The following is a 23,707-nucleotide window of genomic DNA, read 5'->3' as shown; positions in this document are numbered from 1 at the left end:
CACTGTGTGGCCTCTGCTGATTTCTCAGATCTTACATTCAGTTATGTTGCCTACATAGCAACGCACTCTTAGTCCACTTTCAATGGAACACCGTTTGGGTCTTTGCGTGTCAAAGACACGTCAAATAAGCTTGACCTGAATATGACTGCACATCACGTAACTTAACACGTTCATTCATGTAGTTATTACACATTGATTACACTATCACTCATATTTCATTTGTCACGATTCATCGATACGTATGCCATGATGCTGATAAAGTTGTCTCGTGCACCTACAGTGCTAGATAACTATATAGCTTGGTGTCATTTAAAATGACCCTAATTTATAAGACAGCTCATATTTGATTAATGGTGGTCAGACCCATCTGTGAAGCTAGCCACAAGAAGGAATTGCCACCAAAGTGGACTTTGCGCTTAGCCTTAAATAAAAGTACGTCTGACAGTGATGCAAATGAATACAAATAGTAGAATAGATCATGCTAAACGAGGTTGAAAAGTTATATAAAATCAACAAGACTGTTGAAATCACACTGGATGTACTGTACTTTAGAATTGCATTGGGGGCATACTTATTTCACTATACAGACTTACCCCATGTCATTGATCCACAATCCATATGTATCAGTCTACTCCGTGACAAATCAAATGGTATTCGTCATGTGCCGAATACAACCGGTGTAGACCTTAGTGAAATGCTTACTTACAAGCCCTTAACTAACAATGCAGTTAAGAAAATACCAACAACAAAGAGATAACAAATAATTATAGCGCAGAAGTAAATAACAATAGCGGGGCTATATACAGCGGGTACCAGTACAGAGCCAATGTACGGGGGCACTGGTGTCGAGGTAATTGAGGTAATATGTACATGTACGTAGAGTTATTAAAGTGACTATGCATAGATAATAACAGAGTAGCAGCAGCGTAGAAGAGGGTGGGGGCAATGCAAATAGTCTGGGAAGCCATTTAATTATATGTTCAGGAGTCTTATGGCCTGGGGGTAGAAGCTGTTTAGAAGCCTCTTGGACCTAGACTTGGCACTCCGGTACCGCTTGCCGTGCGGTAGCAGAGAGAACAGTCTATGACTAGGGTGGCTGGAGTCTTTGACAATTTTTAGTGCCTTCCTCTGACACCCCCTGGTATAGAGGTCCTGGATGGCAGGAATCTTGGCCCTGGTGATGTACTGGGCCGTACACACTACCCTCTGTAGTGCCTTGTGGTCAGAGGCAGAGCAATTGCCATACCAGGCAGTGATGCAACCCGTCAGTATGCGCTTGATGGTGCAGCTGTAAAACCTTTTGAGGATCTGAGGACCCATGCCAAATCTTTTCAGTCTCCTGAGGGGGAATAGGTTTTGTCGTGCCCTCTTCACGACTGTCTTGGTGTGCTTGGACCATGTTAGTTTGTTGGTGATGTGGACGCTAAGGAACTTGAAGCTCTCAACCTGCTCCACTACAGCCCCGTTGATGAGAATGGGGGCGAGCTCGGCCCTCTTTTTCCTGTAGTCCATGATCATCTCCTTTGTCTTGATCACGTTGAGAGGGTGTTGTCCTGGCACCACACGGTCAGGTCTCTAACCTCCTCATTATAGGCAGTCTTGTCGGTGATCAGGCCTACCACTGTTGTGTCATCAGCAAACGTAATGATGGTGTTGGAGTCATGCAGTCATGAGTGAACAGGGAGTACAGGAGGGGACTGAGCACACACCCCTGAGGGGCCCCCGTGTTGAGGATCAGTGTGGCGGATGTGTTACCTACCCTTACCACCTGGGGGCGGCCCATCAGGAAGTCCAGGATCCAGTTGCAGAGGGATGTGTTTAGTCCCAAGGTTCTTAGCTTAGTGATGAGCTTTGAGGGCACTATGGTGTTGAATACTGAGCTGTAGTCAATGAATAGCATTCTCACATGGGTGTTCCTTTTGTCCAGGTGTGAAAGGGCAGTGTGGAGTGCAATAGAGATTGCATCATCTGTGGATCTGTTGGTGTGGTATGTGTTGGAGTGTTGGAGCCGGTGTAGTACGATTCGATCTTAGTCCTGTATTGACGCTTTGCCTGTTTGATGGTTTGTCGGAGGGCATAGTGGGATTTCTTATAAGCTTCCGGGTTAGAGTTCCGCTTTCAGCTCTACCCTTTAGCTCAGTGCGACACCCAGAGAACATTAGCGTAGTATCTCTTATTGCAGGACTCTGAAATAACTGTGAATTGAGCCACATGTATTGTCAACCCATGTGTTTTGAACACTATTCCCGAGGAAAAATGTGTGGATGTTTAGGAGTTTGATAACTCGGAGGAGGACGTTGGGGAAAAAATATATTGGGTATTGAGTAGACTGATACCCCATTTAATTGATCCCCAATCCTTGGGTAAAGCTGTACTGTGTAATATGAATGATACCCCATTTCATTGCTTCACATTCCAACCTTGTTTAACATGATCTAGACTAAATATGGCATGATTCCACCAATTGTAACCTTCTGCATCACTTTCAAATAGGTACTTTTATTTTTAAGACAAACCGCACATTCCACTATTGTGCCTAATCCTTATTGTGGCTAGCTTCACAACACAACCCGGTCCGGTCGAGCATCACTAGACAGATTAAGCTAGCTGGCTGCTTATAACGTTAGCTTTGGGCAACAGGGTTAAGTAGCTGGCTAGCTATTTATTTTCATGAACTGAAGTTGAATTTTAATAGGCGAACAACAAGTGGCTACCTAGATAATACTTACAAGGATTCCTAAATCATTACTAAGAATAATGAAAATGACAGCAGTTTCTACTGGTCATTGTTTTCAGGCTGGTTGTATTGGTGCTAGCTAGGTACCAAGCTAAAGCTGGCTAGCTACCCCAGAAGTTGCGGTCGAACAAATAATGCTTTATTGCCAAAGCGGTATTGTAAACACATCGTTAGTGGCAGTTGTTTGCTGACTTTTTTTGTACAGCTTTGACAGTGCTACTGATAGTAGTAGTGGTGGCGCTTGGCTTGCACGTGTAAATTCAGAACACACAACATTCTATAATACAACTGTTATTTGACGTGTCAAATTAAAAGCGTATTTAATGCGTAAAATAGTGTTATTTGACGTGCATCTTTTTTTGACACGCAAAGACCCAATCGGCGTTCCATAAAATGTAGCTGCTATCAGTTAGTGTACAGGTGCACAAACCGACTGTCACAGGGCAGCTGTGACAAATCAACCAAGACTATCACTGACCAAATCAAAAGTGCCCTGGATGGCAGGCTAATGGACGATTTATTTGAACTTTGAACAATTATTATTATTATTATTATTATTACACTCTTCCATGGCTTATTTCCATCACGTTCATTGGAAATTAAAAGTTATCGGCAGTACATAAAAGTATAGGGGGATTACTGAGATACATACATGAGTTGTACCAACTGAAATGACGGTTAAATGTCATTACATTAGGCTAGCTAGCCATTTTGTCCACTCCACATTTGGTTTTGAATTTATTGAGAAGTCAGATCATTTTATGGTTGATTAAATACAGGACATCAAAGTTACAACTTAGACAACAATTATACAACAGTTGGCTAATACTTTACCTATTTGAACAATCGTCAAGTTTTGATTAAAAATGAATATGTTTTAGGTCCAGAAAAGGTGTGCGCACATGAAAACGCGCTCGCGCGGAAGATAGGGAGGAGTTTTTTTTTTCTTCTTTTCTTTTTTCATAGAAGCGGCGCGTGATATCCTTCCGCGGGAGTCGAGCAAGGCCCTTTCCCTCCCGACAACACAGAATGAACAAGCGGCACTGCTGCTTAAACCATTTTTTTTCAGGTTCCGCGTTTGGAATTAGCGCATATCCAGAGTAAACTAATCGGCTGGGGGATACTGGGCGTGTATGTTTTTCTCACCGGCTTTCATTGATTTATCCACGGTCTTGTTACTTTGGTTGAACACTGAAGAAATATAATCCGGGGTTGAGTTGTGCGCGGCAATCTAACTAGCAAGCGACTTCTGTGTAGAGTGGTTGGGACAGAATGGAGCTGATAACAATCCTCGAAAAAACTGTCTCTCCAGGTGATTATACAGCTCCATATACTTATCTTTAACATTTGCTATGTGAAGAGTTTAGGCCCAGCAACTTGACATATCTGTATTTGATAACGATAACGGGTGAAAGTTAAATCAGAAAAAGGGAGGAGGGAAATGCCTAGCAGTCGGCTAACTAGGCTGCTAATGTTACGGCCTACTCACTCTGCGGATGCGGCTTCTGTGGTGAATTCGCTAACATGCTAACTTTTAGCACTGTTAATAGTTCAATCTGGGCGGCGTTGACAAAGCTGCCAGTTGTCAAAATGTATTATCCGTTGAGAAAGTTGTCACCCACATAGTTGGTCATTTTGATGTGATATTTTTACTGGTTTGATACGTATAGTTACCTATCAATTAACTTGGCTAACTAGCCATTCATGTGCAACTAAATCGGCCCTGCCTTGCACGCCCGCTAACTTTAAAGATTACTATCCAAGTACTGTAACTAGCATGTGCATGATGTGCCGATGTGAGAAAAAAAATAGAAAGGTCCTGGACTCGATCATGTAAACCTTATTAGGCCGTATACACTAGCTAGTGAAGTAAACAGTTGTGCATTGCCCGTGGTGATGTAACATCTAGAGCGAACTACGTTAGCTTAATAGTTTGATACGAGTTGGTTAGCTCGATGGCTAACTTAATCGTTGGCCTCTAGTAGCTATCCGCTAGTGAGCATAGCATCCCCGGTAGCCAGCGTGTTGTATGACATGGGTCACCTATCTAACTAGTAAGGCTTGATAAATTGGCTATTTAATTTAGCTAGTTAACGAACTAATCTCGCATCAGGAAATGTACACCCACAATTTCCCAAGTAGATTTCCCAATTATCGCAGCAGCAGTGAATGTGATCACTGGTGCGCACTGTACATACTAGCTAATGTTAGCTAGGTAATCGTGGTAGCCTAGCTAGCTAATCGTTCTAGCTAACTAGGCAATGTAGGAATTGCAGATGCATGCTAACAGAACTTTGCTGCTTCATATTGTAGCTAACTAGCAAGTGCATTAGCTATTCGCATAGTATAACGCTCACATTTTCTCCCTCGCCCCCTCAGATCGAAATGAACTGGAGGCGGCACAGAAGTTTCTGGAGCAGGCGGCAATTGAGAATTTGGTTTGTATAACTACACATTTTATCAGTCAGACGGATAATATATTCCGGTCACATTCAGGTCTGGCGCCAGAAACACAGGGCATGAGCGCATTGAATTGAATTGCCGGCGTTTTCAACTGGGCCCTTCTTCCTCCATCTCAACATTATGGCAGCAGCGTCACACACCTCAGCTTTCGCGAATGAATGGAGACCTAGCATTAACCCACGTTAGCTAGCTAGCACACCAGCTACACCATTGTTGGAATCCAGTGCCTTGGCATGATCACTTGGCACTAACAACATTTCGCCAAATTCACGTTTTCAGTGATTTATTTTTGTGTATTCATTCAGATTAATTTCACTTGAGCAGTATAACCCCGGCATCGAAAAACGAGTACACTGATGATAGCAGGGCGGATTACCCTGTTTTGATATGGACACATGTGGCTAACATGTTGTAATCTTATAGCTGCATTTGATTCAGTATGCTATTCATGTAACTAATAGTTAACCGGAAAGCTGCCTGATAGGCTTTTACTAGTGAGCAAGAGCACTCCTCCCCCTGACAGATGTCCATTGCATTTTTGGAGTAGAAAGCGAAAGAGGGTGTAGCTAGCTGGCTAGAGAAGAGGAAGTAAGGCGTGATCAAGGCATCTGTCATTGAACTACATTTTTGCATAGCTATTTAGCTTTGAAATATGAGTCTGCTTGTGTGTATGCTATGATAACTATTTTGGTCAGTGAAAAAAAAAAAAAGCTAGTTTATGCAAGGTGTACATCTGCCACTTAACCTTTCTCTTGCTAGACTATTGTGCATCTATTGTGCAATATATACAAGTTATATATTCTGCAGGGTAGGCAAAAGCTAAACTTGGATTGTGTAATCTCTTGTTTTATTTGGCCACACTTCCTTATGTAGCTTTTTTCAAGTCAAAATAATATAAATATATAGATATTTTACATTTTAGTCATTTAGCAGACATACAGGAGCAGTTAGGGTTACGTGCCTTGCTCAAATGGCACATTGGTAGATGTTTATTTTTTTATTACCTAGTTGCCTCAGGGAATCGAACCAGCGAACTTTTGGTTACTGGCCCAACACTCTTAACTGCAAGGCACCATGGCTTTGTTTCCTGGACTGTGCAGCTCTGTTAATGATCAGTCACATAATTGGCTAGGCAGATCAAAAACTATTAAGGGAGTTTGACCCAAATCAGTAGTCAGAAGATGTCATGGTACATGTGTTGCTAAATGGCCTTCTTTTGTGGTGCCCTCCTGTCCTTCATTATCATTAAAGACCGCATTATGATTAAACCCTATGTCTTTTAATCCATCAGCTAAAGGGACATAGAGATTTCTTCTCCTACTCTAAGTATTTGGACATACATTTTTAATCTCCAGAAAGCCTAGATAGTGACACCAAGCTAGACACTTGATGCCTCATAGGCCCCACTAATGGGATGATCTGGAATAGGTGTCACATATGAACTCTTTCACATTGTTATAGCTTTGTTTTTCTCGCTCAGCAATTTACATACAATACTCCATAATGACAAAGCAAAACACATTTCTAGATATTTTTGTTAATTTATATAAAAAAAAAAAACTGAAATCACATATGTAAGTATTCAGACCCTTTACTCGGTACTTTGTTAAAGCACCTTTAGCAGCGATTACAGCTTCAAGTCTTCTTGGGTATGACGCGACAAGCTTGGCGCACCTGTATTTGGGGAGTTTCTCCCATTCTTCTCTGCAGATCCTCTCAAGCTCTGTCAGGTTGGATGGGGAGCGTTGCTGCACAGCTATTTCCAGGTCTCTCCAGAGATGTTCGATCAGGTTCAAGTCTGGGCTCTGTCTGGGCCACTCAAGGACATTCAGAAACTGCCTATGGTAGTTGTCCTGTTGAAAGGTGAACCTTAGCCCCAGTTTGAGCTCCTGAGTGCTCTGGAGCAGGTTTTCATCAAGGATCTCACTGTACTTTACTCCGTTCATCTTTCCCTCGATCCTGACTAGTCTCCCAGTCCCTGCTGCTGCAAAACATCCCCACAGCATGATGCTGCCACCAACGTGCTTCACTGTAGGGATGTTGCCCGGTTTCTTCCAGATGTGAGGCTTGGCATTCAGGCCAAAGAGTTGAATCTTGGTTTCATCAGACTAGAGAATCTTGTTTCTCATGGTCTTAAAGTCCTTTGGGTGCCTTTTGGCAAACTCCAAGCAGGCTGTCATGTGCATTTGACTGAGGAGTGGCTTCCGTCTGGTCACTACCATAAAGGCCTGATTGGTGGAGTGCTGCAGAGATGATTGTCCTTCTGGAAGGTTCTCCCATCTACACAGAGGAACTCTAGAGCTCATCAGTGACCATCGGGTTCTTCGTCACCTCCCTGACCAAGGCCCTTCTCCCGCGATTGCTCAGTGTAGCCGGGCGGCCAGCTCTAGGAAGAGTCTTGGTGGTTCCAAACTTCTTCCGTTTTACGATTGATGGAGGCTATTGTGTTCTTGGGGACCGTCAATGCTGCCGACATTTTTTGGTACATTTCCCCAGATCTGTTCCTCGACACAATCCTGTCTGAGCTCTATGGACTATTCCTTTGACCTCATGGCTTGGTTTTTGTACTGAAATGCACTGTCAACTGTGGGACCTTATATAGACAGGTGTGTGCCTTTCCAAATCATGTCCAATCAAAAGAATTTACCACAGGTGGTCTCCAATCAAGTTGTAGAAACATCTCAAGGATGATCAATGGAAACAGGATGCACCTGAGCTCAATTTCGAGTCTTGTAGCAAAGGGTCTGAATACTTATGTACATAAGGTATTTCTGTTTATTTTTACATTTGCAAAAATGTCTAAACCTGTTTTCAGTTTGTCATTATGGGGTATTGCTAAGGATATCTTTTTAATCCATTTTAGTATAAGGCTGTAATGTAAGAAAATGTCAAGTGGTCTGAATACTTTCCAAATGCACTGTGTATGTAAAACAGAGACCTAAACAACTTACCAGGACCTGAATGAATTTAGCAGTTTGTTGTTTTGGTTACACAAACAAACGCATTACAGATCTGATTTAAAACCACCACACATGGATCAAAAGAGATTTGTGGAGCCCGCTGCTGCCACTCACTGACTGCAGCATGAATGGAATTTAGTGTCAATTGTTTTGCTGTTGCATACAAACCTGCTCCGTCATGTCTTTTGATTGATTACTAGCCTCCTACATCCTTCAGTTGCTGACTGTAACTGTTGAACACTGTTCAGAATCACTGCAGTGAAATCTTACTCATGCCTAGGACTGTGGTGATGACAATTTTTTTTTTTCTTACCTGTGTTTTACTAAACCACTACCATCTTATGGCCTGATTTTGTAAAAATACATTTTAAAAACTCTCCCCACCCACTCTCCCTTTCTCCAGCCCACGTTCCTGGTGGAGCTCTCCAAGGTGCTCGCCAACCCTGGCAACACCCAGGTGGCTCGCGTGGCCGCAGGGCTGCAGGTGAAGAACTCACTCACCTCCAAAGACCCGGACGTGAAGACACGCTACCAGCAGAGATGGCTTGCCATCGACGCCAACGCCCGGAGGGAGATCAAGAACTTTGTAAGGAGAAACTCCTCTTCTACCTCTTAGTTCAGATTTATTTATACTTTCCTTTTTATACTTTGGCTTTTATGTGGTCTCCTGGCCCCCCACCCATCCCCTCCCTCTTTTTTGGGATTGAAGTGTATTAAAGCCTCTTATGGCTTTGTTAAGTGACAGTGTGGGTTACACAGTGACAATCATTTCATTCAAATATCCCCTGGGGGAAAAGAGGACCCCGGTGCTAAAGTTGATTACTCTTTGACCCCCCCCCCCAAAAGATAATTTAACTGAAGAAACCTACCCCGCCAAATGACTTATTTGACTTAAGCCCTTGGCTCCTATAAGAACCAATGTCCTCTGTCTCACTTGGCTTCACCCAGCCAAATGCACCAGTTGATTCACCTCTAACCCCCCCCCCCTCCTTTCACTCCCCTCCAGGTTCTGCAGACCCTGGGCACGGAGACGTACCGGCCCAGCTCGGCCTCCCAGTGCGTGGCTGGCATCGCCTGCGCAGAGATCCCCGTCACCCAGTGGCCCGAGCTCATTCCCCAGCTGGTGGCCAACGTGACGGACCCCAGCAGCACTGAGCACATGAAGGAGTCCACCCTGGAGGCCATTGGATACATCTGCCAGGACATAGTGAGTGCCCCTGGCACACACACTTGCGCACATGAGGATACAGTGGTTATAACCTCTATCTACTGTAATATGAAACTTGTGATGTTGTGTCCTCAATTGCACAAAGACAAGGTTCCAAAATCGAACCTAGACTAAATTGGTTTCTTTGTTTTTCAGTGCATGTTTCGCTGCAGAGCAGACTTAACTTCCATGAACAACTGTCTTCTCTCCTCCCCTGTGCTGTAGGACCCTGAGCAGCTGCAGGACAACGCCAACCAGATCCTGACAGCCATCATCCAGGGCATGAGGAAGGAGGAGCCCAGCAACAACGTCAAGCTGGCTGCCACCAACGCGCTGCTCAACTCACTGGAGTTCACCAAAGCCAACTTCGACAAAGAGGTATGTTTGTGTCTCCTGCCCCGCCCTGCCTGTGTCCCACTATATTAGTGTTTAAGTTCCTCCTTTGCTGCATGATGTGACCCCAAAAATGGAAAGATGAAGTGGACAAATCTGAGCTTGTTTATAGACTTAAGTATCTGGTCTGTGATGAGAAACCATGCACCACGCTGAACGTGTGATGGACAACCCCTACCACAATATCTGAGACCTGCACACAAGGTTGGGTTTTGAATGCTTTGTCTATGGGCCTGTCATAACAGTGAATGGGTCTGTGTTTTCCAGACGGAGAGACACTTTATAATGCAAGTCGTCTGTGAGGCCACACAGTGCCCAGACACCAGAGTGAGTATCGTGAGTTTCTCTTTTCTATTTAAAACCTTTTTTGGCACATTTATTCCATGCTTTCAGCCAATAATCATATTCTTAACCAATGTTGGTGAAATGCAATGTCTGTCTCCCACAGGTACGAGTGGCTGCCTTACAGAACTTGGTGAAGATAATGTCTTTGTATTATCAGTACATGGAAACGTACATGGGCCCAGCACTGTTTGCGGTAAGCAACCCCATGCAGCAACTTGGTCTTTCTCTGTGGTCTTTAGATGTGCTTCTATTTCTTTCGGAAGAACTTAAGGCAGAACTCCAAACAAGGTCTTGGACTTTATCAGTTACTGATATTGTAGCGTCGCTTGTTGACCACTGGTCTGGTCTGTCTCAAGAAATAATGCACCACGCTGTAAAGCCTGATGTGTAACTCCTACGACAATATCTGAGACCTGCATGGACACCAAGGCCAGTAGTCTGTATCAAGGACGCTCCTTTAAAATGAACATCCTGACACCCCCTCCCCCTCTCCCTTTGGTCTCTGTCCTCTCCCTCCCCCGAACAGATCACAATAGAAGCCATGAAAAGTGACATTGATGAAGTTGCCTTACAAGGAATCGAGTTCTGGTCGAACGTGTGCGACGAGGAGATGGATTTGGCCATTGAAGCGACTGAGGTGAGCCCCCCCCACCCCACACACACTTTCAAACGTGTTTTAACTCGATTAACTAAACACAAGGCAACACTGCAGCCCACGAATGTAAATGTACACATGTTTTATGTATTATAACACCAGAAAGGGTCGAGTGACGATCTAGCTCACCTGTCTGGTCTGTGATGAGAAATCATGCACCACGCTGAACGCCTGATGGATAACCCCTACCACTATCTGAGACCTTGACCTACCTTGTTATTTTGTTATCACACCATTAGTCAGCCATTAAGCTGACACCCTTACCTTGAGGGAGTTTATTTTAGACGCAAAATGCATACAATGGAGAGTTGCACAACAACAAAAAGGCAAATATTCCTCTTAAGTTTGGTACATCTCTCTCTCTCTCTCCCCAGGCATCGGAGCAGGGCCGGCCCCCGGAGCACACCAGCAAGTTCTATGCCAAAGGAGCCTTGCAATACCTGGTGCCCATCCTCACCCAGACACTCACCAAGCAGGTACCCAGGAGACGCGCCCGCGCCAGTCATTTTACACCTCGTTATCCTCTTCGTTACACATTAGGGCACAGATTTGAGACACAATTCAAGTGAAGCGTCTGTACACACCACACAACATTTCAGTCTGCAGTTTTTAGTGTTTAACACAAGGCAAGATTCCTTTCAGTTCACAGCCCAGCCTAGCTAACACGGTCCACACACAATTCTAAGTGAAACAATGCTAATGAGGTTGGCGGAGGGAGAAATCAACCAAACAGATTTGGATTAATGTGAAGCATGTGAAAAATGCCAGCCACAGGGTGTTGAAACTTTACCCGGACAGGGTAAGCCAGCCAGTGGAAGTGAAGGCATCCCCACCCAGTTTGTCCTTGGAGAGCAGGGCAGCGGTGGTGACTCTACATGATTTAATGTCAGCCAGAGTCACTAAAACGTCCATCCATAACACCTTTATAACCTAGAATGATCCCGTAGAGTGAGACAGTAACTGATTGATAAGGATATGGGTGTATCATTTGCTGTTATTAAAATCTCTGTACAACACTAATGCCTTTAGCTGGCAGAATCCTTAATCTTGAGATTAAATTAAGATTCTGCCTCCTAGGAAGACCTGTCTGGTCTGTGATGAGAATTCATGCACCACGCTGAACATGTGATGGATAACCCCTACCACAATATGAGACCTGCAGACGTGTATTTTTAATTTAACCTTTATTTAACTAGGCAAGTCAGTTGAGAACAAATTCCTATTTACAATGACGGCCTACACTGGCCAAAGCCGGATGACGCTGGGCCAATTGTGCGCTGCCCTATTGGACTCCCAATCGTGGCCGGTTGTGATACAGCCTGGATTTGAACCAAGGTGTCTGTAGTGACGCGTCTAGCACTGAGATGCAGTGCCTTAGACCACTGCGCCACTTGGGAGCCCGTATTAAAGCGGGGGGGGGGGCTCCTCACCCATCCAGGCGCCACCATTTTGTGTCTAATACCACAGATACAAAATAGTTGATAGTCCCCCAGGAAGACTCTGTTCTACTGCTCCCACCCATTCTATAATAAGTACAAGTGTACCAAGTGAAGTCTAGCAGGGAGGTGTGAAGATTTCTGTACGTGCCACCCCAGTCTATCTATTAGGGGCTTTAATGAGACACTCTGTACTTGTCTAGCTGAATTTGTGTGTCCCATTTGGTCTGTCCTTTGTGTTGATATCTGTTCTTTTGTGTGTCCTTTTGTGCAGAATGTCCATGTTGATATGCTATAGGTACCTGTTCATGTAAATGTATGCCTTTTCCTTTGGGTCTCCTTCCCCTCTACACAATCGGGTCATCTCTCCCGGCATACCTTTTTATGTAAATGTCTTTCCTCTCACCTCTCCTATGTGCAAGTCCAGTATAGATTCCTTTCATACTCCTCCTTCCCTCTTCCCCTCCTTCTATGTTCCTCTGTCAATAGACATTGGTTTTATCCCTCCTTTTCTCAATGTCATAACGTTTCATGTAAATGTGTCTCCTCTCATTCACCCCTCTCGCTTCCTCCTCAGGACGAGAACGACGACGATGACGACTGGAACCCGTGCAAGGCGGCGGGCGTGTGCCTGATGCTGCTGGCCACGTGCTGCGAGGACGACGTGGTGCCTCACGTGCTGCCCTTCATCAAGGAGCACATCAAGCACCCCGACTGGCGCTACCGCGACGCCTCCGTCATGGCCTTCGGCTCCATCCTGGAGGGGCCCGAGCTCAACCAGCTCAAACCCCTCGTCATTCAGGTGACTAACTTCACCAAATCTAGACATGAAGACATATTCAACGTGCTATAAGCTATTCTTGTAACGGTTTCGCTAATAATCACACCCCTCACTATTGCCATTGGTTGCACTAATTGCAGTCTTTGTCTACATAACCTGGTTCAAGCATTCAAGACATTACCCTGAAGAAGGCACAGTGATGCCAAAATGTTGGTTTACCCAATAAATGACTGGGTGTTTTATTTATTTATATATATATATATAGTGTGCGACTATTTTAATATCTTAGTTTATTCGTCATTAGTCAGCACCTCTACACAAAATAATTTTCTCTGGGTGTGCGCCAGGTCATGCTTTTTATTAGACATGAAGACAGGCCATAAACGGATCACCACCATATTATGATCTCAACCAGCAGCTAACATATCAGATAGAAGAGGAGTCTTGACCATCTGTTAGGAAATTCTTGGCATAGTAGGGATGGGATGTTGGGCTCTTTTGACTGACTCGGGATCTTGTCGACTCGTTCGACTCCTTTTGTTCATTTGAGTCAGTAATGCCCAGAGCACGCAGGACCCCCCCCCCCCAACCGGTGAACGATGAACTGAAAACTAAAGTCCTGATTCCACAAGCCTCTTGTTCACATCTGGAGCTGTCATTTGTGATTGAGACATGTGAAACTGTGATTTTTAACAATGTACGTTTGTTGATCGCTAGGCACACAAATAAGATTATTTCTTTATTTATTTGAAACGAGGTATGGTTGTGGCTCCAACCGGACGAGATTATGAACGACTCTTGGTGGAATGCAATCCTTAAATGTCTCCCGTTAGGTTGACGAGCACAATGTTCAAACTGCAGCCCCCCAGAAAGAATAGTTCTGGAGTTTGAGTTTGTTGAGCAGAGGCTCTGGTTCAAAAGAAGAAAAACAAGTGTCGTCAATGACATTCAATAATCAATTCATTGCAGTCATTCTTGCACCATGCGATCAATTATCAGTTGTAAACATGTATTTTTCTTCTCGACGCTTATGATCCATTTCCCTGTGCGCGTATGACCGATGGTTGGTGGTCGGAGCACGTCTCTGGATCCGCTGAGCCGGAGAAGCGTGTATTGATCCTGCTGTAGGTAGGACTCACTGCGGCCAGTACAAGCGGGTCAAAACGAAAGACTAAAGTGAACCAGTCACTCAGGCAAAACAAATCATGCGTCTCGAGTCAGTAAAAAGAGTTGTTTAAAAAGAACGAATCGTTCGCGAACTGCTCATCGCTAAGGCATGGCCCAACCAGCTCAAATCCCTTGTCATGCAGGCCACCACACCAGCTACCTGCTGTATAATGATACCTACTTAATGATACTACCGATTTTCCCAAGGGGAAGTTTCGGTGGAGTTTAACAGCAGCATAGACTAACATGCATACTAACAATCCACCGTCTGACGGGTGTGTCGAGCAAGGAAGAGAATTGCTTGTGGCCAAGTAATGTATCTGTTGTAAAGGTCATTATCTCTAGGCTGCAAGCATTTCTCAGTTTCCTTGTGTTGCACGCCCATTGGATAATGCATTGTCTTTTCTGTGTGTTCTTAGCTTCATTATTAACCATAAGGGAGTTTATGTGCACGTTTCAGTTAATCTTTAGATGAACCACAATCTACCCTAATTTGTTGCCAGGGTGATTGGGTATTTACAGACTTGTTCATTCACAAGCAGGGTGGACTGGAGAGGCTGTTGAGGAGGCGGTATCAGCTGAACCACCATGTTCTTTCGTGGCTGCGTCTCAAATGGCTCCCTATTTGGCGCACTGCTTTCTACCGGGACACAAGTAATGCGTTATGTAGGGAATAGGGTGCCATTTTGGATACAGACTATGGCCCAATCCTTAACCCCCCCCCCCCACTGAACTGTGAACTGAAGTGGGTGCTTGTCTCAGAGTGAGCTAGTGATAAGCTTGTGTAAGTGTCCATAATCAGAGAGAGAACCTGTCATTCACTAGGCACCAAATTCAAAAGAACTGACACGGGACTACCTGACGTTATATCAAATCTTGTTTCCGCTGTAAAACGTGAATCTAATAAGGCAGGATAGAACCTTGTATCTGGTCAGTGATGAAAAAGATTGTACTCAAGACCCTTCACAACCCTGATGTTTAAATAGGATTTACCTGCACAGACAAGTTCAGTAAAGCTGGATTTGGACATACTCTGTAGTAGTTATGGGGGGGAATTGACAGTTACACATCGGAATGTTGTTTTTGATAACTCGTATCGTTTTGACGATATTGCAATATTTTTTTGCGCTAGTTGGCAGTTCCTGCACCAAAACTCCTGTGTTTTTCCTTCATAGCTTGTTCATCTTTTTATGTAGGAAGCCAATTTGTTGTCATCACTTTTATTTCCATGACTGAAACTCATTTTCTCGTGGCTCTCTTGTCCATCTGCAGCAGACATATGTTCAACAATGTGTTTGGAACATCGAATCACAATAAAATCACTAACAAATCGCAATACATTTAGAATCGTAGTACATAACATATCGTGAGGTCCCTGGCAATTCCCAGCCCTACTCTGTAGAGGCTCTGTGACAATCCCTGGTGGCCCCTTTCCCTGTTTGTCATATTTGAGACGCTACTGTTGTAAAATCTTGTCCACTGCCCTGCCTCTACTTCCAGCCCATGCCTCACTCGCTACACCTGAATACTGCTTGTTATATTAACAGTACCTTCCTTTCGCCGCCATCCATGCCGGTCTGTTTACTCTTGAACCCTGGTTAACAGTACTTAATAATGAATAAATGATCATTTATTACATTTCTATAGCGCTTTTCATAGAATCTCAACGCTCTTAAATGAGGAGACTTCGTGTGTGTGTGTGTGTGTGTGTGTGTGTGTCCCCCCCCGCTCATTGACACTACCGGGGTTAATGACCAGTCTGCTGTTGTTTTTCCCCTCCCAGGCAATGCCCACGCTGATTGAGCTGATGAAGGACCCCAGTGTTGTGGTGAGGGACACCACTGCCTGGACGGTGGGCAGGATCTGTGAGCTGCTGCCGGAGGCGGCCATCAACGAGGTGTACCTGGCCCCTCTGCTGCAGTGCCTCATCGAGGGCCTGGGGGCCGAGCCACGCGTCGCATCCAACGTCTGCTGGGTGAGACACAAGCTAGAGCCGCTTTTTGATTTGATTCATTTTACCATTTTTTAAAACGCAATTCGACAACACGTGGATACAATGCATTTAAAATTGAGGAGAACGGCAAACGTTGAACAGCTTATTGCCATTGTGGGCCTCCACCACACATGCAACAGTAGTACTTTGTTAATCCCACAGATAAGAATTTCATCACCACAAGCATCAACGATATACTGCACAGTACAAAGCCACTTGCTCATTTACAATTGATGCCTTAGATCTGTCCACCACACTCGAGTGAAATATGTTGCATCAAAGTATCTGTAGTTGAGAGAACTGTCAGGTCTGTGACGGGAGATCATGCACCATGCTGAATATGTGGTGGATAACCCCTAACCACAGTATCTGAGACCTGTTAAAGACATTTAGTTTTTTTTAGGACCAAAAATAATGATTCATGGTTTTCATATGAATCCCCTCATAACTTCTCCCCCCCATCCCTTTCCCTCCCTCAGGCCTTCTCCAGCCTGGCGGAAGCCGCGTACGAAGCCACAGATGCAGCGGAGGACCAGGAGGAGCCTGCCACGTACTGCCTCTCCTCCTCCTTCGAACTCATCGTCCAGAAACTCCTAGAAACTACAGACAGGTAGGCAGGACTGTCCAGAAACGGTAGACTGGTAAGCAGGACAGGGGGATGGAACGTCACCTTCTATTGTCAGGACTGTAGAGGTTTAGAAACCTCAACTTTGCTAGTCAAACTAGACATTTTGTCTGGAGGATTTCTAGAGTTAGCTGGAGACTAACTCTGGTATGTGATGAGAAATCATGCACCACGCTGAGCATGTGATGGATAACCACTACCACAATATCTGAGGCCTTCAACGACAAAAATGCATTTGGAGATGTAGAATGGCGCTAAAATCCACTTCCTCAGGAAATCCTTTGAAGCCCTTAGCTCTACATACCCTTTTGAAGGCTGTGAGTCTCTTATCCAGTCTCGTCGTCCTAAATCGATCAGGTTTATGTATTTAAATGCACCAAATTATTTGCTAAGAATTGCACACCTTTCTGTATAATATAAAATGCAAGTAATTTTGTTTTCCTGCTGCATAGTAATGATTTGAAGTGAAATAAATCAATATTCTCCCTCTTTGTTCATCAGGCCGGACGGTCACCAGAACAACTTGCGCAGCGCGGCCTACGAGGCCCTGATGGAGATTGTGAAGAACAGCGCCAAGGACTGCTACCCAGCCGTGCAGAAGACCACCCTGGTCATCATGGAGCGCCTGCAGCAGGTCCTGCAGATGGAGGTGGGTCCCAACAGAGAGGAGGGATGGGAGAGAGCGATGGATTGGGGGCTGGGGCAAAAAAGGGGGTAACCTTTTTGGTCTGTGATGAGAAATCATGTACTCACTACTCTGAAAAGCTCTGATGTTTACTTAAGGATTTATCTGAGACCTACTTTCAATTATTAGACATTTTGCTTGGAGTCTTTTCTGTATTGAATAAACTCCCATTGAAGGAACTGTTGATTTCATGTGCTCTCTCTCTCTCTCTCTCTCTCTCTCTCTCTCTCTCTCTCTCTCTCTCTCTCTCTCTCTCTCTCTCTCTCTCTCTCTGTCCTCAGTCTCACATCCAGAGCACATCGGACAGAATTCAGTTCAACGACCTCCAGTCTCTACTGTGTGCCACCCTGCAGGTGAGACGAGCTGACTTTATTCAGTTTGACCCTCAAACTATTTCAACCTCCCCAAACTAGAGGTAGAAGAAGAATACCTAGGGGGTTCCATGAATATATTTAGCTGTCTTGAGTATTTTTAAAGCCTTAGGAAAAAAAGTGATACACATTTTTAGTACCTGTCTGATCTGTGACGAGAGATCGTGTACTGAATACCCTGACGACACTAATAGGAAGAATCTGAGATCTGCACAGACATGATCTAAAATGTACTAGGAAAGGAGAAGGCTTTATGAGGAAAGGTACCGTAGACGGCCACCCAGCAAGGAAACAACTTCTGGGTTGGAGTTCTCCTCTTTCCCGCTTCTCCTTACAGTAGCTAAACAACGTTCAAGTTAGCCTGTGCTATGTTAGGTTAACCCTTTCCCTCCCCACTTCTCTATAGAATGTGCTGAGGAAGGTGCAGCACCAGGACGCGTTGCAGATCTCAGACGTGGTGATGGCCTCCCTGCTCAGAATGTTCCAGAACACCGCCGGCTCCGGGGGCGTACAGGAGGATGCACTCATGGCCGTCTCAACCTTGGTGGAAGGTGAGCCATTTAAAACGGTCACACTGTGGTAGATGGGTACATTTTTAAAGTGTTTTTAAAATAAAATAAAAAATGTTTTAGATAGGTCACACACAGGGTTTTCTACTCACACCCTCCACCCACTTTAGTAGGATGAATTATGTTTATGTGAATCCAAGCGGTTAAACCTCGTATCTGGTCTGTGATGAGAAATCTTGTACTCAAAACCCTGATGTCTCAGATAAATCCAATTAAACCTGTTTCCAGCCGCTTGGTTAATGTGAAACTGATTTCCACGCTTCTTACAGTATGTAAATGGTGTGTTGCATGTCCAGTGTCACATGCCTCACTGAGCATTTTTACATGCACACCAAAAATTCAGTGTTATGGCAATGGGCAGAGTATGGCATTAGTCATGTAAACATGTTACTCTGCTTATCTTAATTGCTGTAAGGTCACAATCAAAGTAAACATAAGCCAATTAAAACAGCTCTGAAAACCAGGTATCTTTCGAAAGATTAGGATGTATATAAACGGCTTAATCGGTGTTCCAGCGGCGTATTCGATCGGTGCATGTGCTAGCACCAGCAATTCAAGCCTCCATCTTATGCGCGAGTGAAGTGAGTTTGGGCCAACTGAAAGTATGAATCTTAGAAACAGTTTTCACATACAAACTTTATATGTCTGAACTCAATCAAATAGGCTTCCCAAAAATGACATGGTCGCAATGGTCATTTTGATTGAAGAATTTCTGCATTTATCAAAGTGCCAACCAGGTAGACTGATTTTAGATATGTCCATATAAACAGGATTATTAGTGGAAATTGTTGTTTTTGCAAAGCATGTAAACATTTAAATCGAATTGTCATATTTAATTTTGACTATTCACAATAATTGTGTGCATGTAACCATATTCAATGTTGTTCTGTGATGTCTTCTATGTTTCTTCCTCAGTTTTGGGTGCTGACTTTCAGAAATACATGGATGCCTTTAAACCCTTCCTGGGAATTGGACTGAAGAATTATGCAGAATATCAAGTGGGTTCTGTGATTTCTCAAGGATTATAATCATATTAATCTCGTGAAGTAAAAAAACAAGATTTCTCCCTTCCACTGACACCTGTTCCTCTCGCTGCTCTGAGCTGTGGCAGCTGGGATTTTAGGTGGTCACAGAGTAAAGCAGGGTCTATTTCACCCAGTGTTCATGAGGTAGCAGGGCTGCCATTATCTACACTGGACTTTGCGGGACCCCACACTTGAAATGCACTGATTTAGTAGCTAAGTATCTTCTAGTAATGCTTGCTGTGAGAGTCAACACTCAATTATTTGACCTAGCTACACTACTCGCCCTCCCTCCCTCCCTCCCTTGTCAGGTCTGTCTGGCCGCGGTGGGCCTGGTGTGTGACCTGTGCCGAGCCCTGATGTCCAACATCCTGCCTTACTGCGACGAGATCATGCAGCTCCTGCTGGAGAACCTGGGGGTGAGTTGTACTTTACTTTCTGCCATCTGTGTTGGTAATGACATGGCTACCATTATCAATACTGGAATGTGCAGGACCATACATTTTGAGTCTTATTGCAGATTTACAGCCTCTGTTTTGTTGATCGGTTACTGTGTAGAAGCGTGTAAATGCCTTCGCGTCAAGCTGACCGTAGACACCAACAACAACAAAAAATTATCGGGAAGAAAGGGGTTATGATTCCAGCTGTCTTTGTTCATATGGGTTAGGTTAAGTCTTGTAGATACTCATGCAGTTTTTCATCAGTACTGACTAAAGGCGTGTGTGTCGCCCCTGCAGAATGAGAATGTGCACCGGTCAGTGAAGCCCCAGATCCTGTCAGCATTTGGAGACATTGCCCTGGCCATCGGAGGGGAGTTCAAGAAGTACCTGGAGATCGTCCTGGACACGCTGCAGCAGGCGTCGCAGGCACAAGTCGACAAGGTAGAACAGATGGACACGCACTGTACCACATTGGCATCCCCATTTTTCGTTTGACCCTGACGCCTGTTCCTCTCGCTGCTCTGAGCTGTGGCAGCTGGGATTTTAGGTGGTCACAGAGTAACATAGGGTCTCTTTCACCCAGTGTTCATGAGGTAGCAGGGCTGCCATTGTCTACACTGGACTTTGCGGGACCCCACAAGTTTCTTCCCTGAGCATTTGTGTTGAACCTTGTTAAGCTTGCCTCTTCCGGAGTTTGTTAGGGATATTAGTATTATAGTGGTCAATAGATAACAATGACAGTTGCCCTCCTCGACGCTGTGTGTCCTCCGTCCCTCTAACCTGCTGTGTGTGTTGGTTCCTTCCCCCTGGCAGACGGACTATGACATGGTGGACTATCTGAACGAGCTGCGAGAAGGCTGCCTGGAGGCCTACACTGGCATCATCCAGGGCCTGAAGGGAGACCAGGAGAACGTGCACCGTGAGTCCGCCATCCTCCCACTGTCATAACTAATCTACAGATTTTGTGGCTCTAGTATTTTGCTGTTTTGCCGACTATGTTATTGATATTGTGTCTTGAGATGCCAAATGTACGATTTTCCTGCACTAGTGTTTACAGTAGAGACTGAGGAGTTCTTCCACTGACGCCTGTTCCTCTCGCTGCTCTGAGCTGTGGCAGCTGGGATTTTAGGTGGTCACAGAGTAACATAGGGTCTCTTTCACCCAGTGTTCATGAGGTAGCAGGGCTGCCATTGTCTACACTGGACTTTGCGGGACCCAGCACTTGCACATTGTGGCACACTGAGAAGTCAGAAAATCGGCAAATGCCACTTCCTAACACGCATCCTTAATCACCTCTTCGTCAGAATTATGGCAACTTTGAGTGAATACTGGGCATCTGTCACCTCTTGTCTTAATTCTCATGATTGCGCTGAACATTGTCTTCATTGCATCGTTCTGTCCTACCTGTAGCTGACGTGATGCTGGTGCAGCCCAGAGTGGAGTTCATCCTGTCCTTCATCCATCACATCGCTGAAGACGAGGACCACTCTGACGGCGTGGTGGCAAACGCCGCTGGACTTATAGGGTAAGGCAACTAGGATCATCTCAGTGGTAGTGACGCTTGCTTTGTGGATCACAATAATACTGAAGATGCTTTTGGGATGACATAGCATAAAAATGTTAGGGGCAGCTTGGGCTAAGATGCATGGAGGAGGGCAGGTGATCTCAAGGCATGAAAGACACTTCATAATGAATTCTGATTTTGCTTAGTTAACCCTTTCCCTCCCCTGTGACGTAAAATGTACTGCATGTGGTCCGACTCTCCCTCTTTCCTCTCCTCAGAGACCTGTGCACGGCCTTTGGGAAGGACGTGATGAAGCTGGTGGAGCTGCGGCCCCTCATCAACGACCTGCTGACGGAGGGTCGGAGGTCCAAGACCACCAAGACCAAGACGCTGGCCACATGGGCCACCAAGGAGCTGCGCAAGCTCAAGAGCCAGGCCTGGTGAGTTACTGACTGAACGTCACCCCTACAGCACCTCTAGGGCGTCACAAAACCGCAAGGGAATAGCTAGGGATAAAAAATAAAACGGTGTACAGTTTGAAAGTTAATGTTGCATTGGGAGATACTTATTCAGGAAGTGCTAGTCTTGTCCATTTTTTTTTTATTTCATTATGGCGATGGCGTGAAATTGTAACCATTAGTGATTTCATGAAAGAGCATTTATAGAGCGTGTGACTTGGTGACCAATTCTGATATCTATAAAGTCACCAGAATTTCACTGGAGCAGCCTAATTTGAGGGATCACTCTGTGCATGGAGCACATGAACACAGGACTTTGGCTCCTTCAGCTAATAAGCTTTTCTTCCTCTTTTCCCCTCTACAGATTTCATGCTGGTTGGGGATAAGATGGACAACAATGAAAACGCCCCACTGGAATTTCTTCTGTCTTTTGCGTCGTGTCCGAGTTAAAGCAGAAGTGAAGCGTGCGCTGAGATGAGTGTCTGAGAATGTGTGAGTGAGAGCGAGAGTGAGCGAGGATCGACGTCACACCACCTTCTGAGTACAATTCCAGCAGTTGCCGGCAGACCAGCAGCGCCCCACCCCTGAACCCCCACCACCACTTCCTTAGCCCCCCCCCCCCCGCCACCCTCTTCTTCTTCGGCCACCTGTGGACTGATTCTGACTTGACAAGGACTCCACACAAAAACGTGGATCGCTGTAGCCGGCTAGTTCTAGAACTCTTCTGAAAAAAACGAATATTAGTCTACAACAGGATCACCAGAGCAGAGAAATAAAACTGCCAAAATGTGGTTTCTTTTGAGGGAAAATACAAACAAAACATGATACGAATGAACGCGACTATTTTGCTCTTTGACCGATCTGTGGAAGACTTACTTTTTCCCTTGTCATTTTTTTTGGGGGTTCCTTCAAGCACTATATGGTTGTGGACTTGGTCAATTTTACGCAAACGTGAACTGAACCGGAATCTTAAAAATACAAACTTTTGGGGTGTTAGAAATGCGCCTAAAGGATCACTGCTGGAGTTGAAGGAAGATGAAACGAGGGGGACGAGCAGGCGGTCTCCACCCCCCTCGTCTCCTACTTCTAGCCCTCTCTGATATCCCCCAGCCTGCCCCTGCACGGAGCCCCCACAGCGATGCAGGGGTGGAGCTAGCTGACCAGCCTGGATGATGAAGTGTGTGTCTGTGAGGGAAGGGATTCACTGTCTCTACCCCCCCCCCCCCCCCGGTTATTTCAAATAAATAATAAAGCTTGATGCAAATTCAGTAAGATATATTTCTGATGCTGTTTGGGAGAGGGCAGTGGGGGCTCGGTAGATTACTTACTGGCAGCACTTGAGTGAATTGGCAAGAAGGTGTTTATTTCCTGCAAGAGAATCACTGACAAATGCTCACCGTTTCATTTTTTTTTATTTTAATGGCATCAGTTGTTTCTCTTCATCTTCAGTGTGGGCTTCTAGATAAACAGACCCTTTCTTGCCAGCCCTGTTAACAAGAATTGGTGAGGATTTATGCGTTGAGTGCACCAGGATCAATCAAGGCTAGGGGAACACTTCCAAAATAACTACATTTGACATGTAACACTTTGACATCTTCTTAGTGTTAAGATGAGCAAGGAGTAGAAAACGAGTGCCAAATTTAGACTACTCGTCATAGGGTAAAATACAACAAGCAAACACACACTTGCCTACAGCATGTAGTTCAGAAAGAAATCTATTGAACTACATGAACTAGTGAATTGGGCTTGTTTCAGTTCCCATTTGTTGGTTTCTCGCTGCACTTAGTTGGAAAAGGGTCACTCACCAAGCTGTTAAAATGAGAATCGACTACGTTTGTACAAGGTTATATTTTTCCATTGCTATGAAAAGAAACAATAAAATGATATCAAACATTC

The 23,707-nt window shown here is 44.8% G+C and overlaps 1 protein-coding gene and 3 non-coding genes across 5 annotated transcripts; all 4 read left to right on the top strand.

Moving 5' to 3' along the window:
* Window positions 1–3,712: 3,712 nt before the first annotated feature.
* Window positions 3,713–23,707, top strand: kpnb1 (karyopherin (importin) beta 1). Of its 2 annotated transcripts, none has more exons than XM_014204519.2 (22): window positions 3,713–4,049; window positions 5,117–5,175; window positions 8,564–8,746; window positions 9,167–9,367; window positions 9,593–9,745; window positions 10,028–10,087; window positions 10,209–10,298; window positions 10,632–10,742; window positions 11,135–11,236; window positions 12,774–12,998; window positions 15,928–16,119; window positions 16,617–16,747; window positions 17,264–17,411; window positions 17,729–17,800; window positions 18,225–18,369; window positions 19,303–19,385; window positions 19,721–19,828; window positions 20,147–20,290; window positions 20,663–20,768; window positions 21,260–21,374; window positions 21,632–21,793; window positions 22,176–23,707. In XM_014204519.2, coding segments are annotated over exons 1-22 (2,631 nt in total). In that variant the 5' UTR covers window positions 3,713–4,009; the 3' UTR covers window positions 22,177–23,707. The 2 variants fall into 2 exon arrangements, with proteins under 2 accessions (XP_014059994.1, XP_014059993.1); XM_014204518.2 differs by having other exon boundaries at window positions 10,028–10,096.
* On the top strand, window positions 19,462–19,605 carry LOC123743631 (small nucleolar RNA SNORA79). The gene has a single exon (XR_006770487.1). It is a non-coding gene; the product is annotated as a small nucleolar RNA SNORA79 (small nucleolar RNA).
* On the top strand, window positions 20,348–20,491 carry LOC123743630 (small nucleolar RNA SNORA79). The gene has a single exon (XR_006770486.1). It is a non-coding gene; the product is annotated as a small nucleolar RNA SNORA79 (small nucleolar RNA).
* Window positions 20,930–21,073, top strand: LOC123743629 (small nucleolar RNA SNORA79). The gene has a single exon (XR_006770485.1). It is a non-coding gene; the product is annotated as a small nucleolar RNA SNORA79 (small nucleolar RNA).

Source organism: Salmo salar, chromosome ssa06 (assembly GCF_905237065.1).
Source record: "Salmo salar chromosome ssa06, Ssal_v3.1, whole genome shotgun sequence".
Classification (NCBI taxonomy): domain Eukaryota; kingdom Metazoa; phylum Chordata; class Actinopteri; order Salmoniformes; family Salmonidae; genus Salmo; species Salmo salar.
This window is presented reverse-complemented; position numbering and strand designations above follow the sequence as displayed.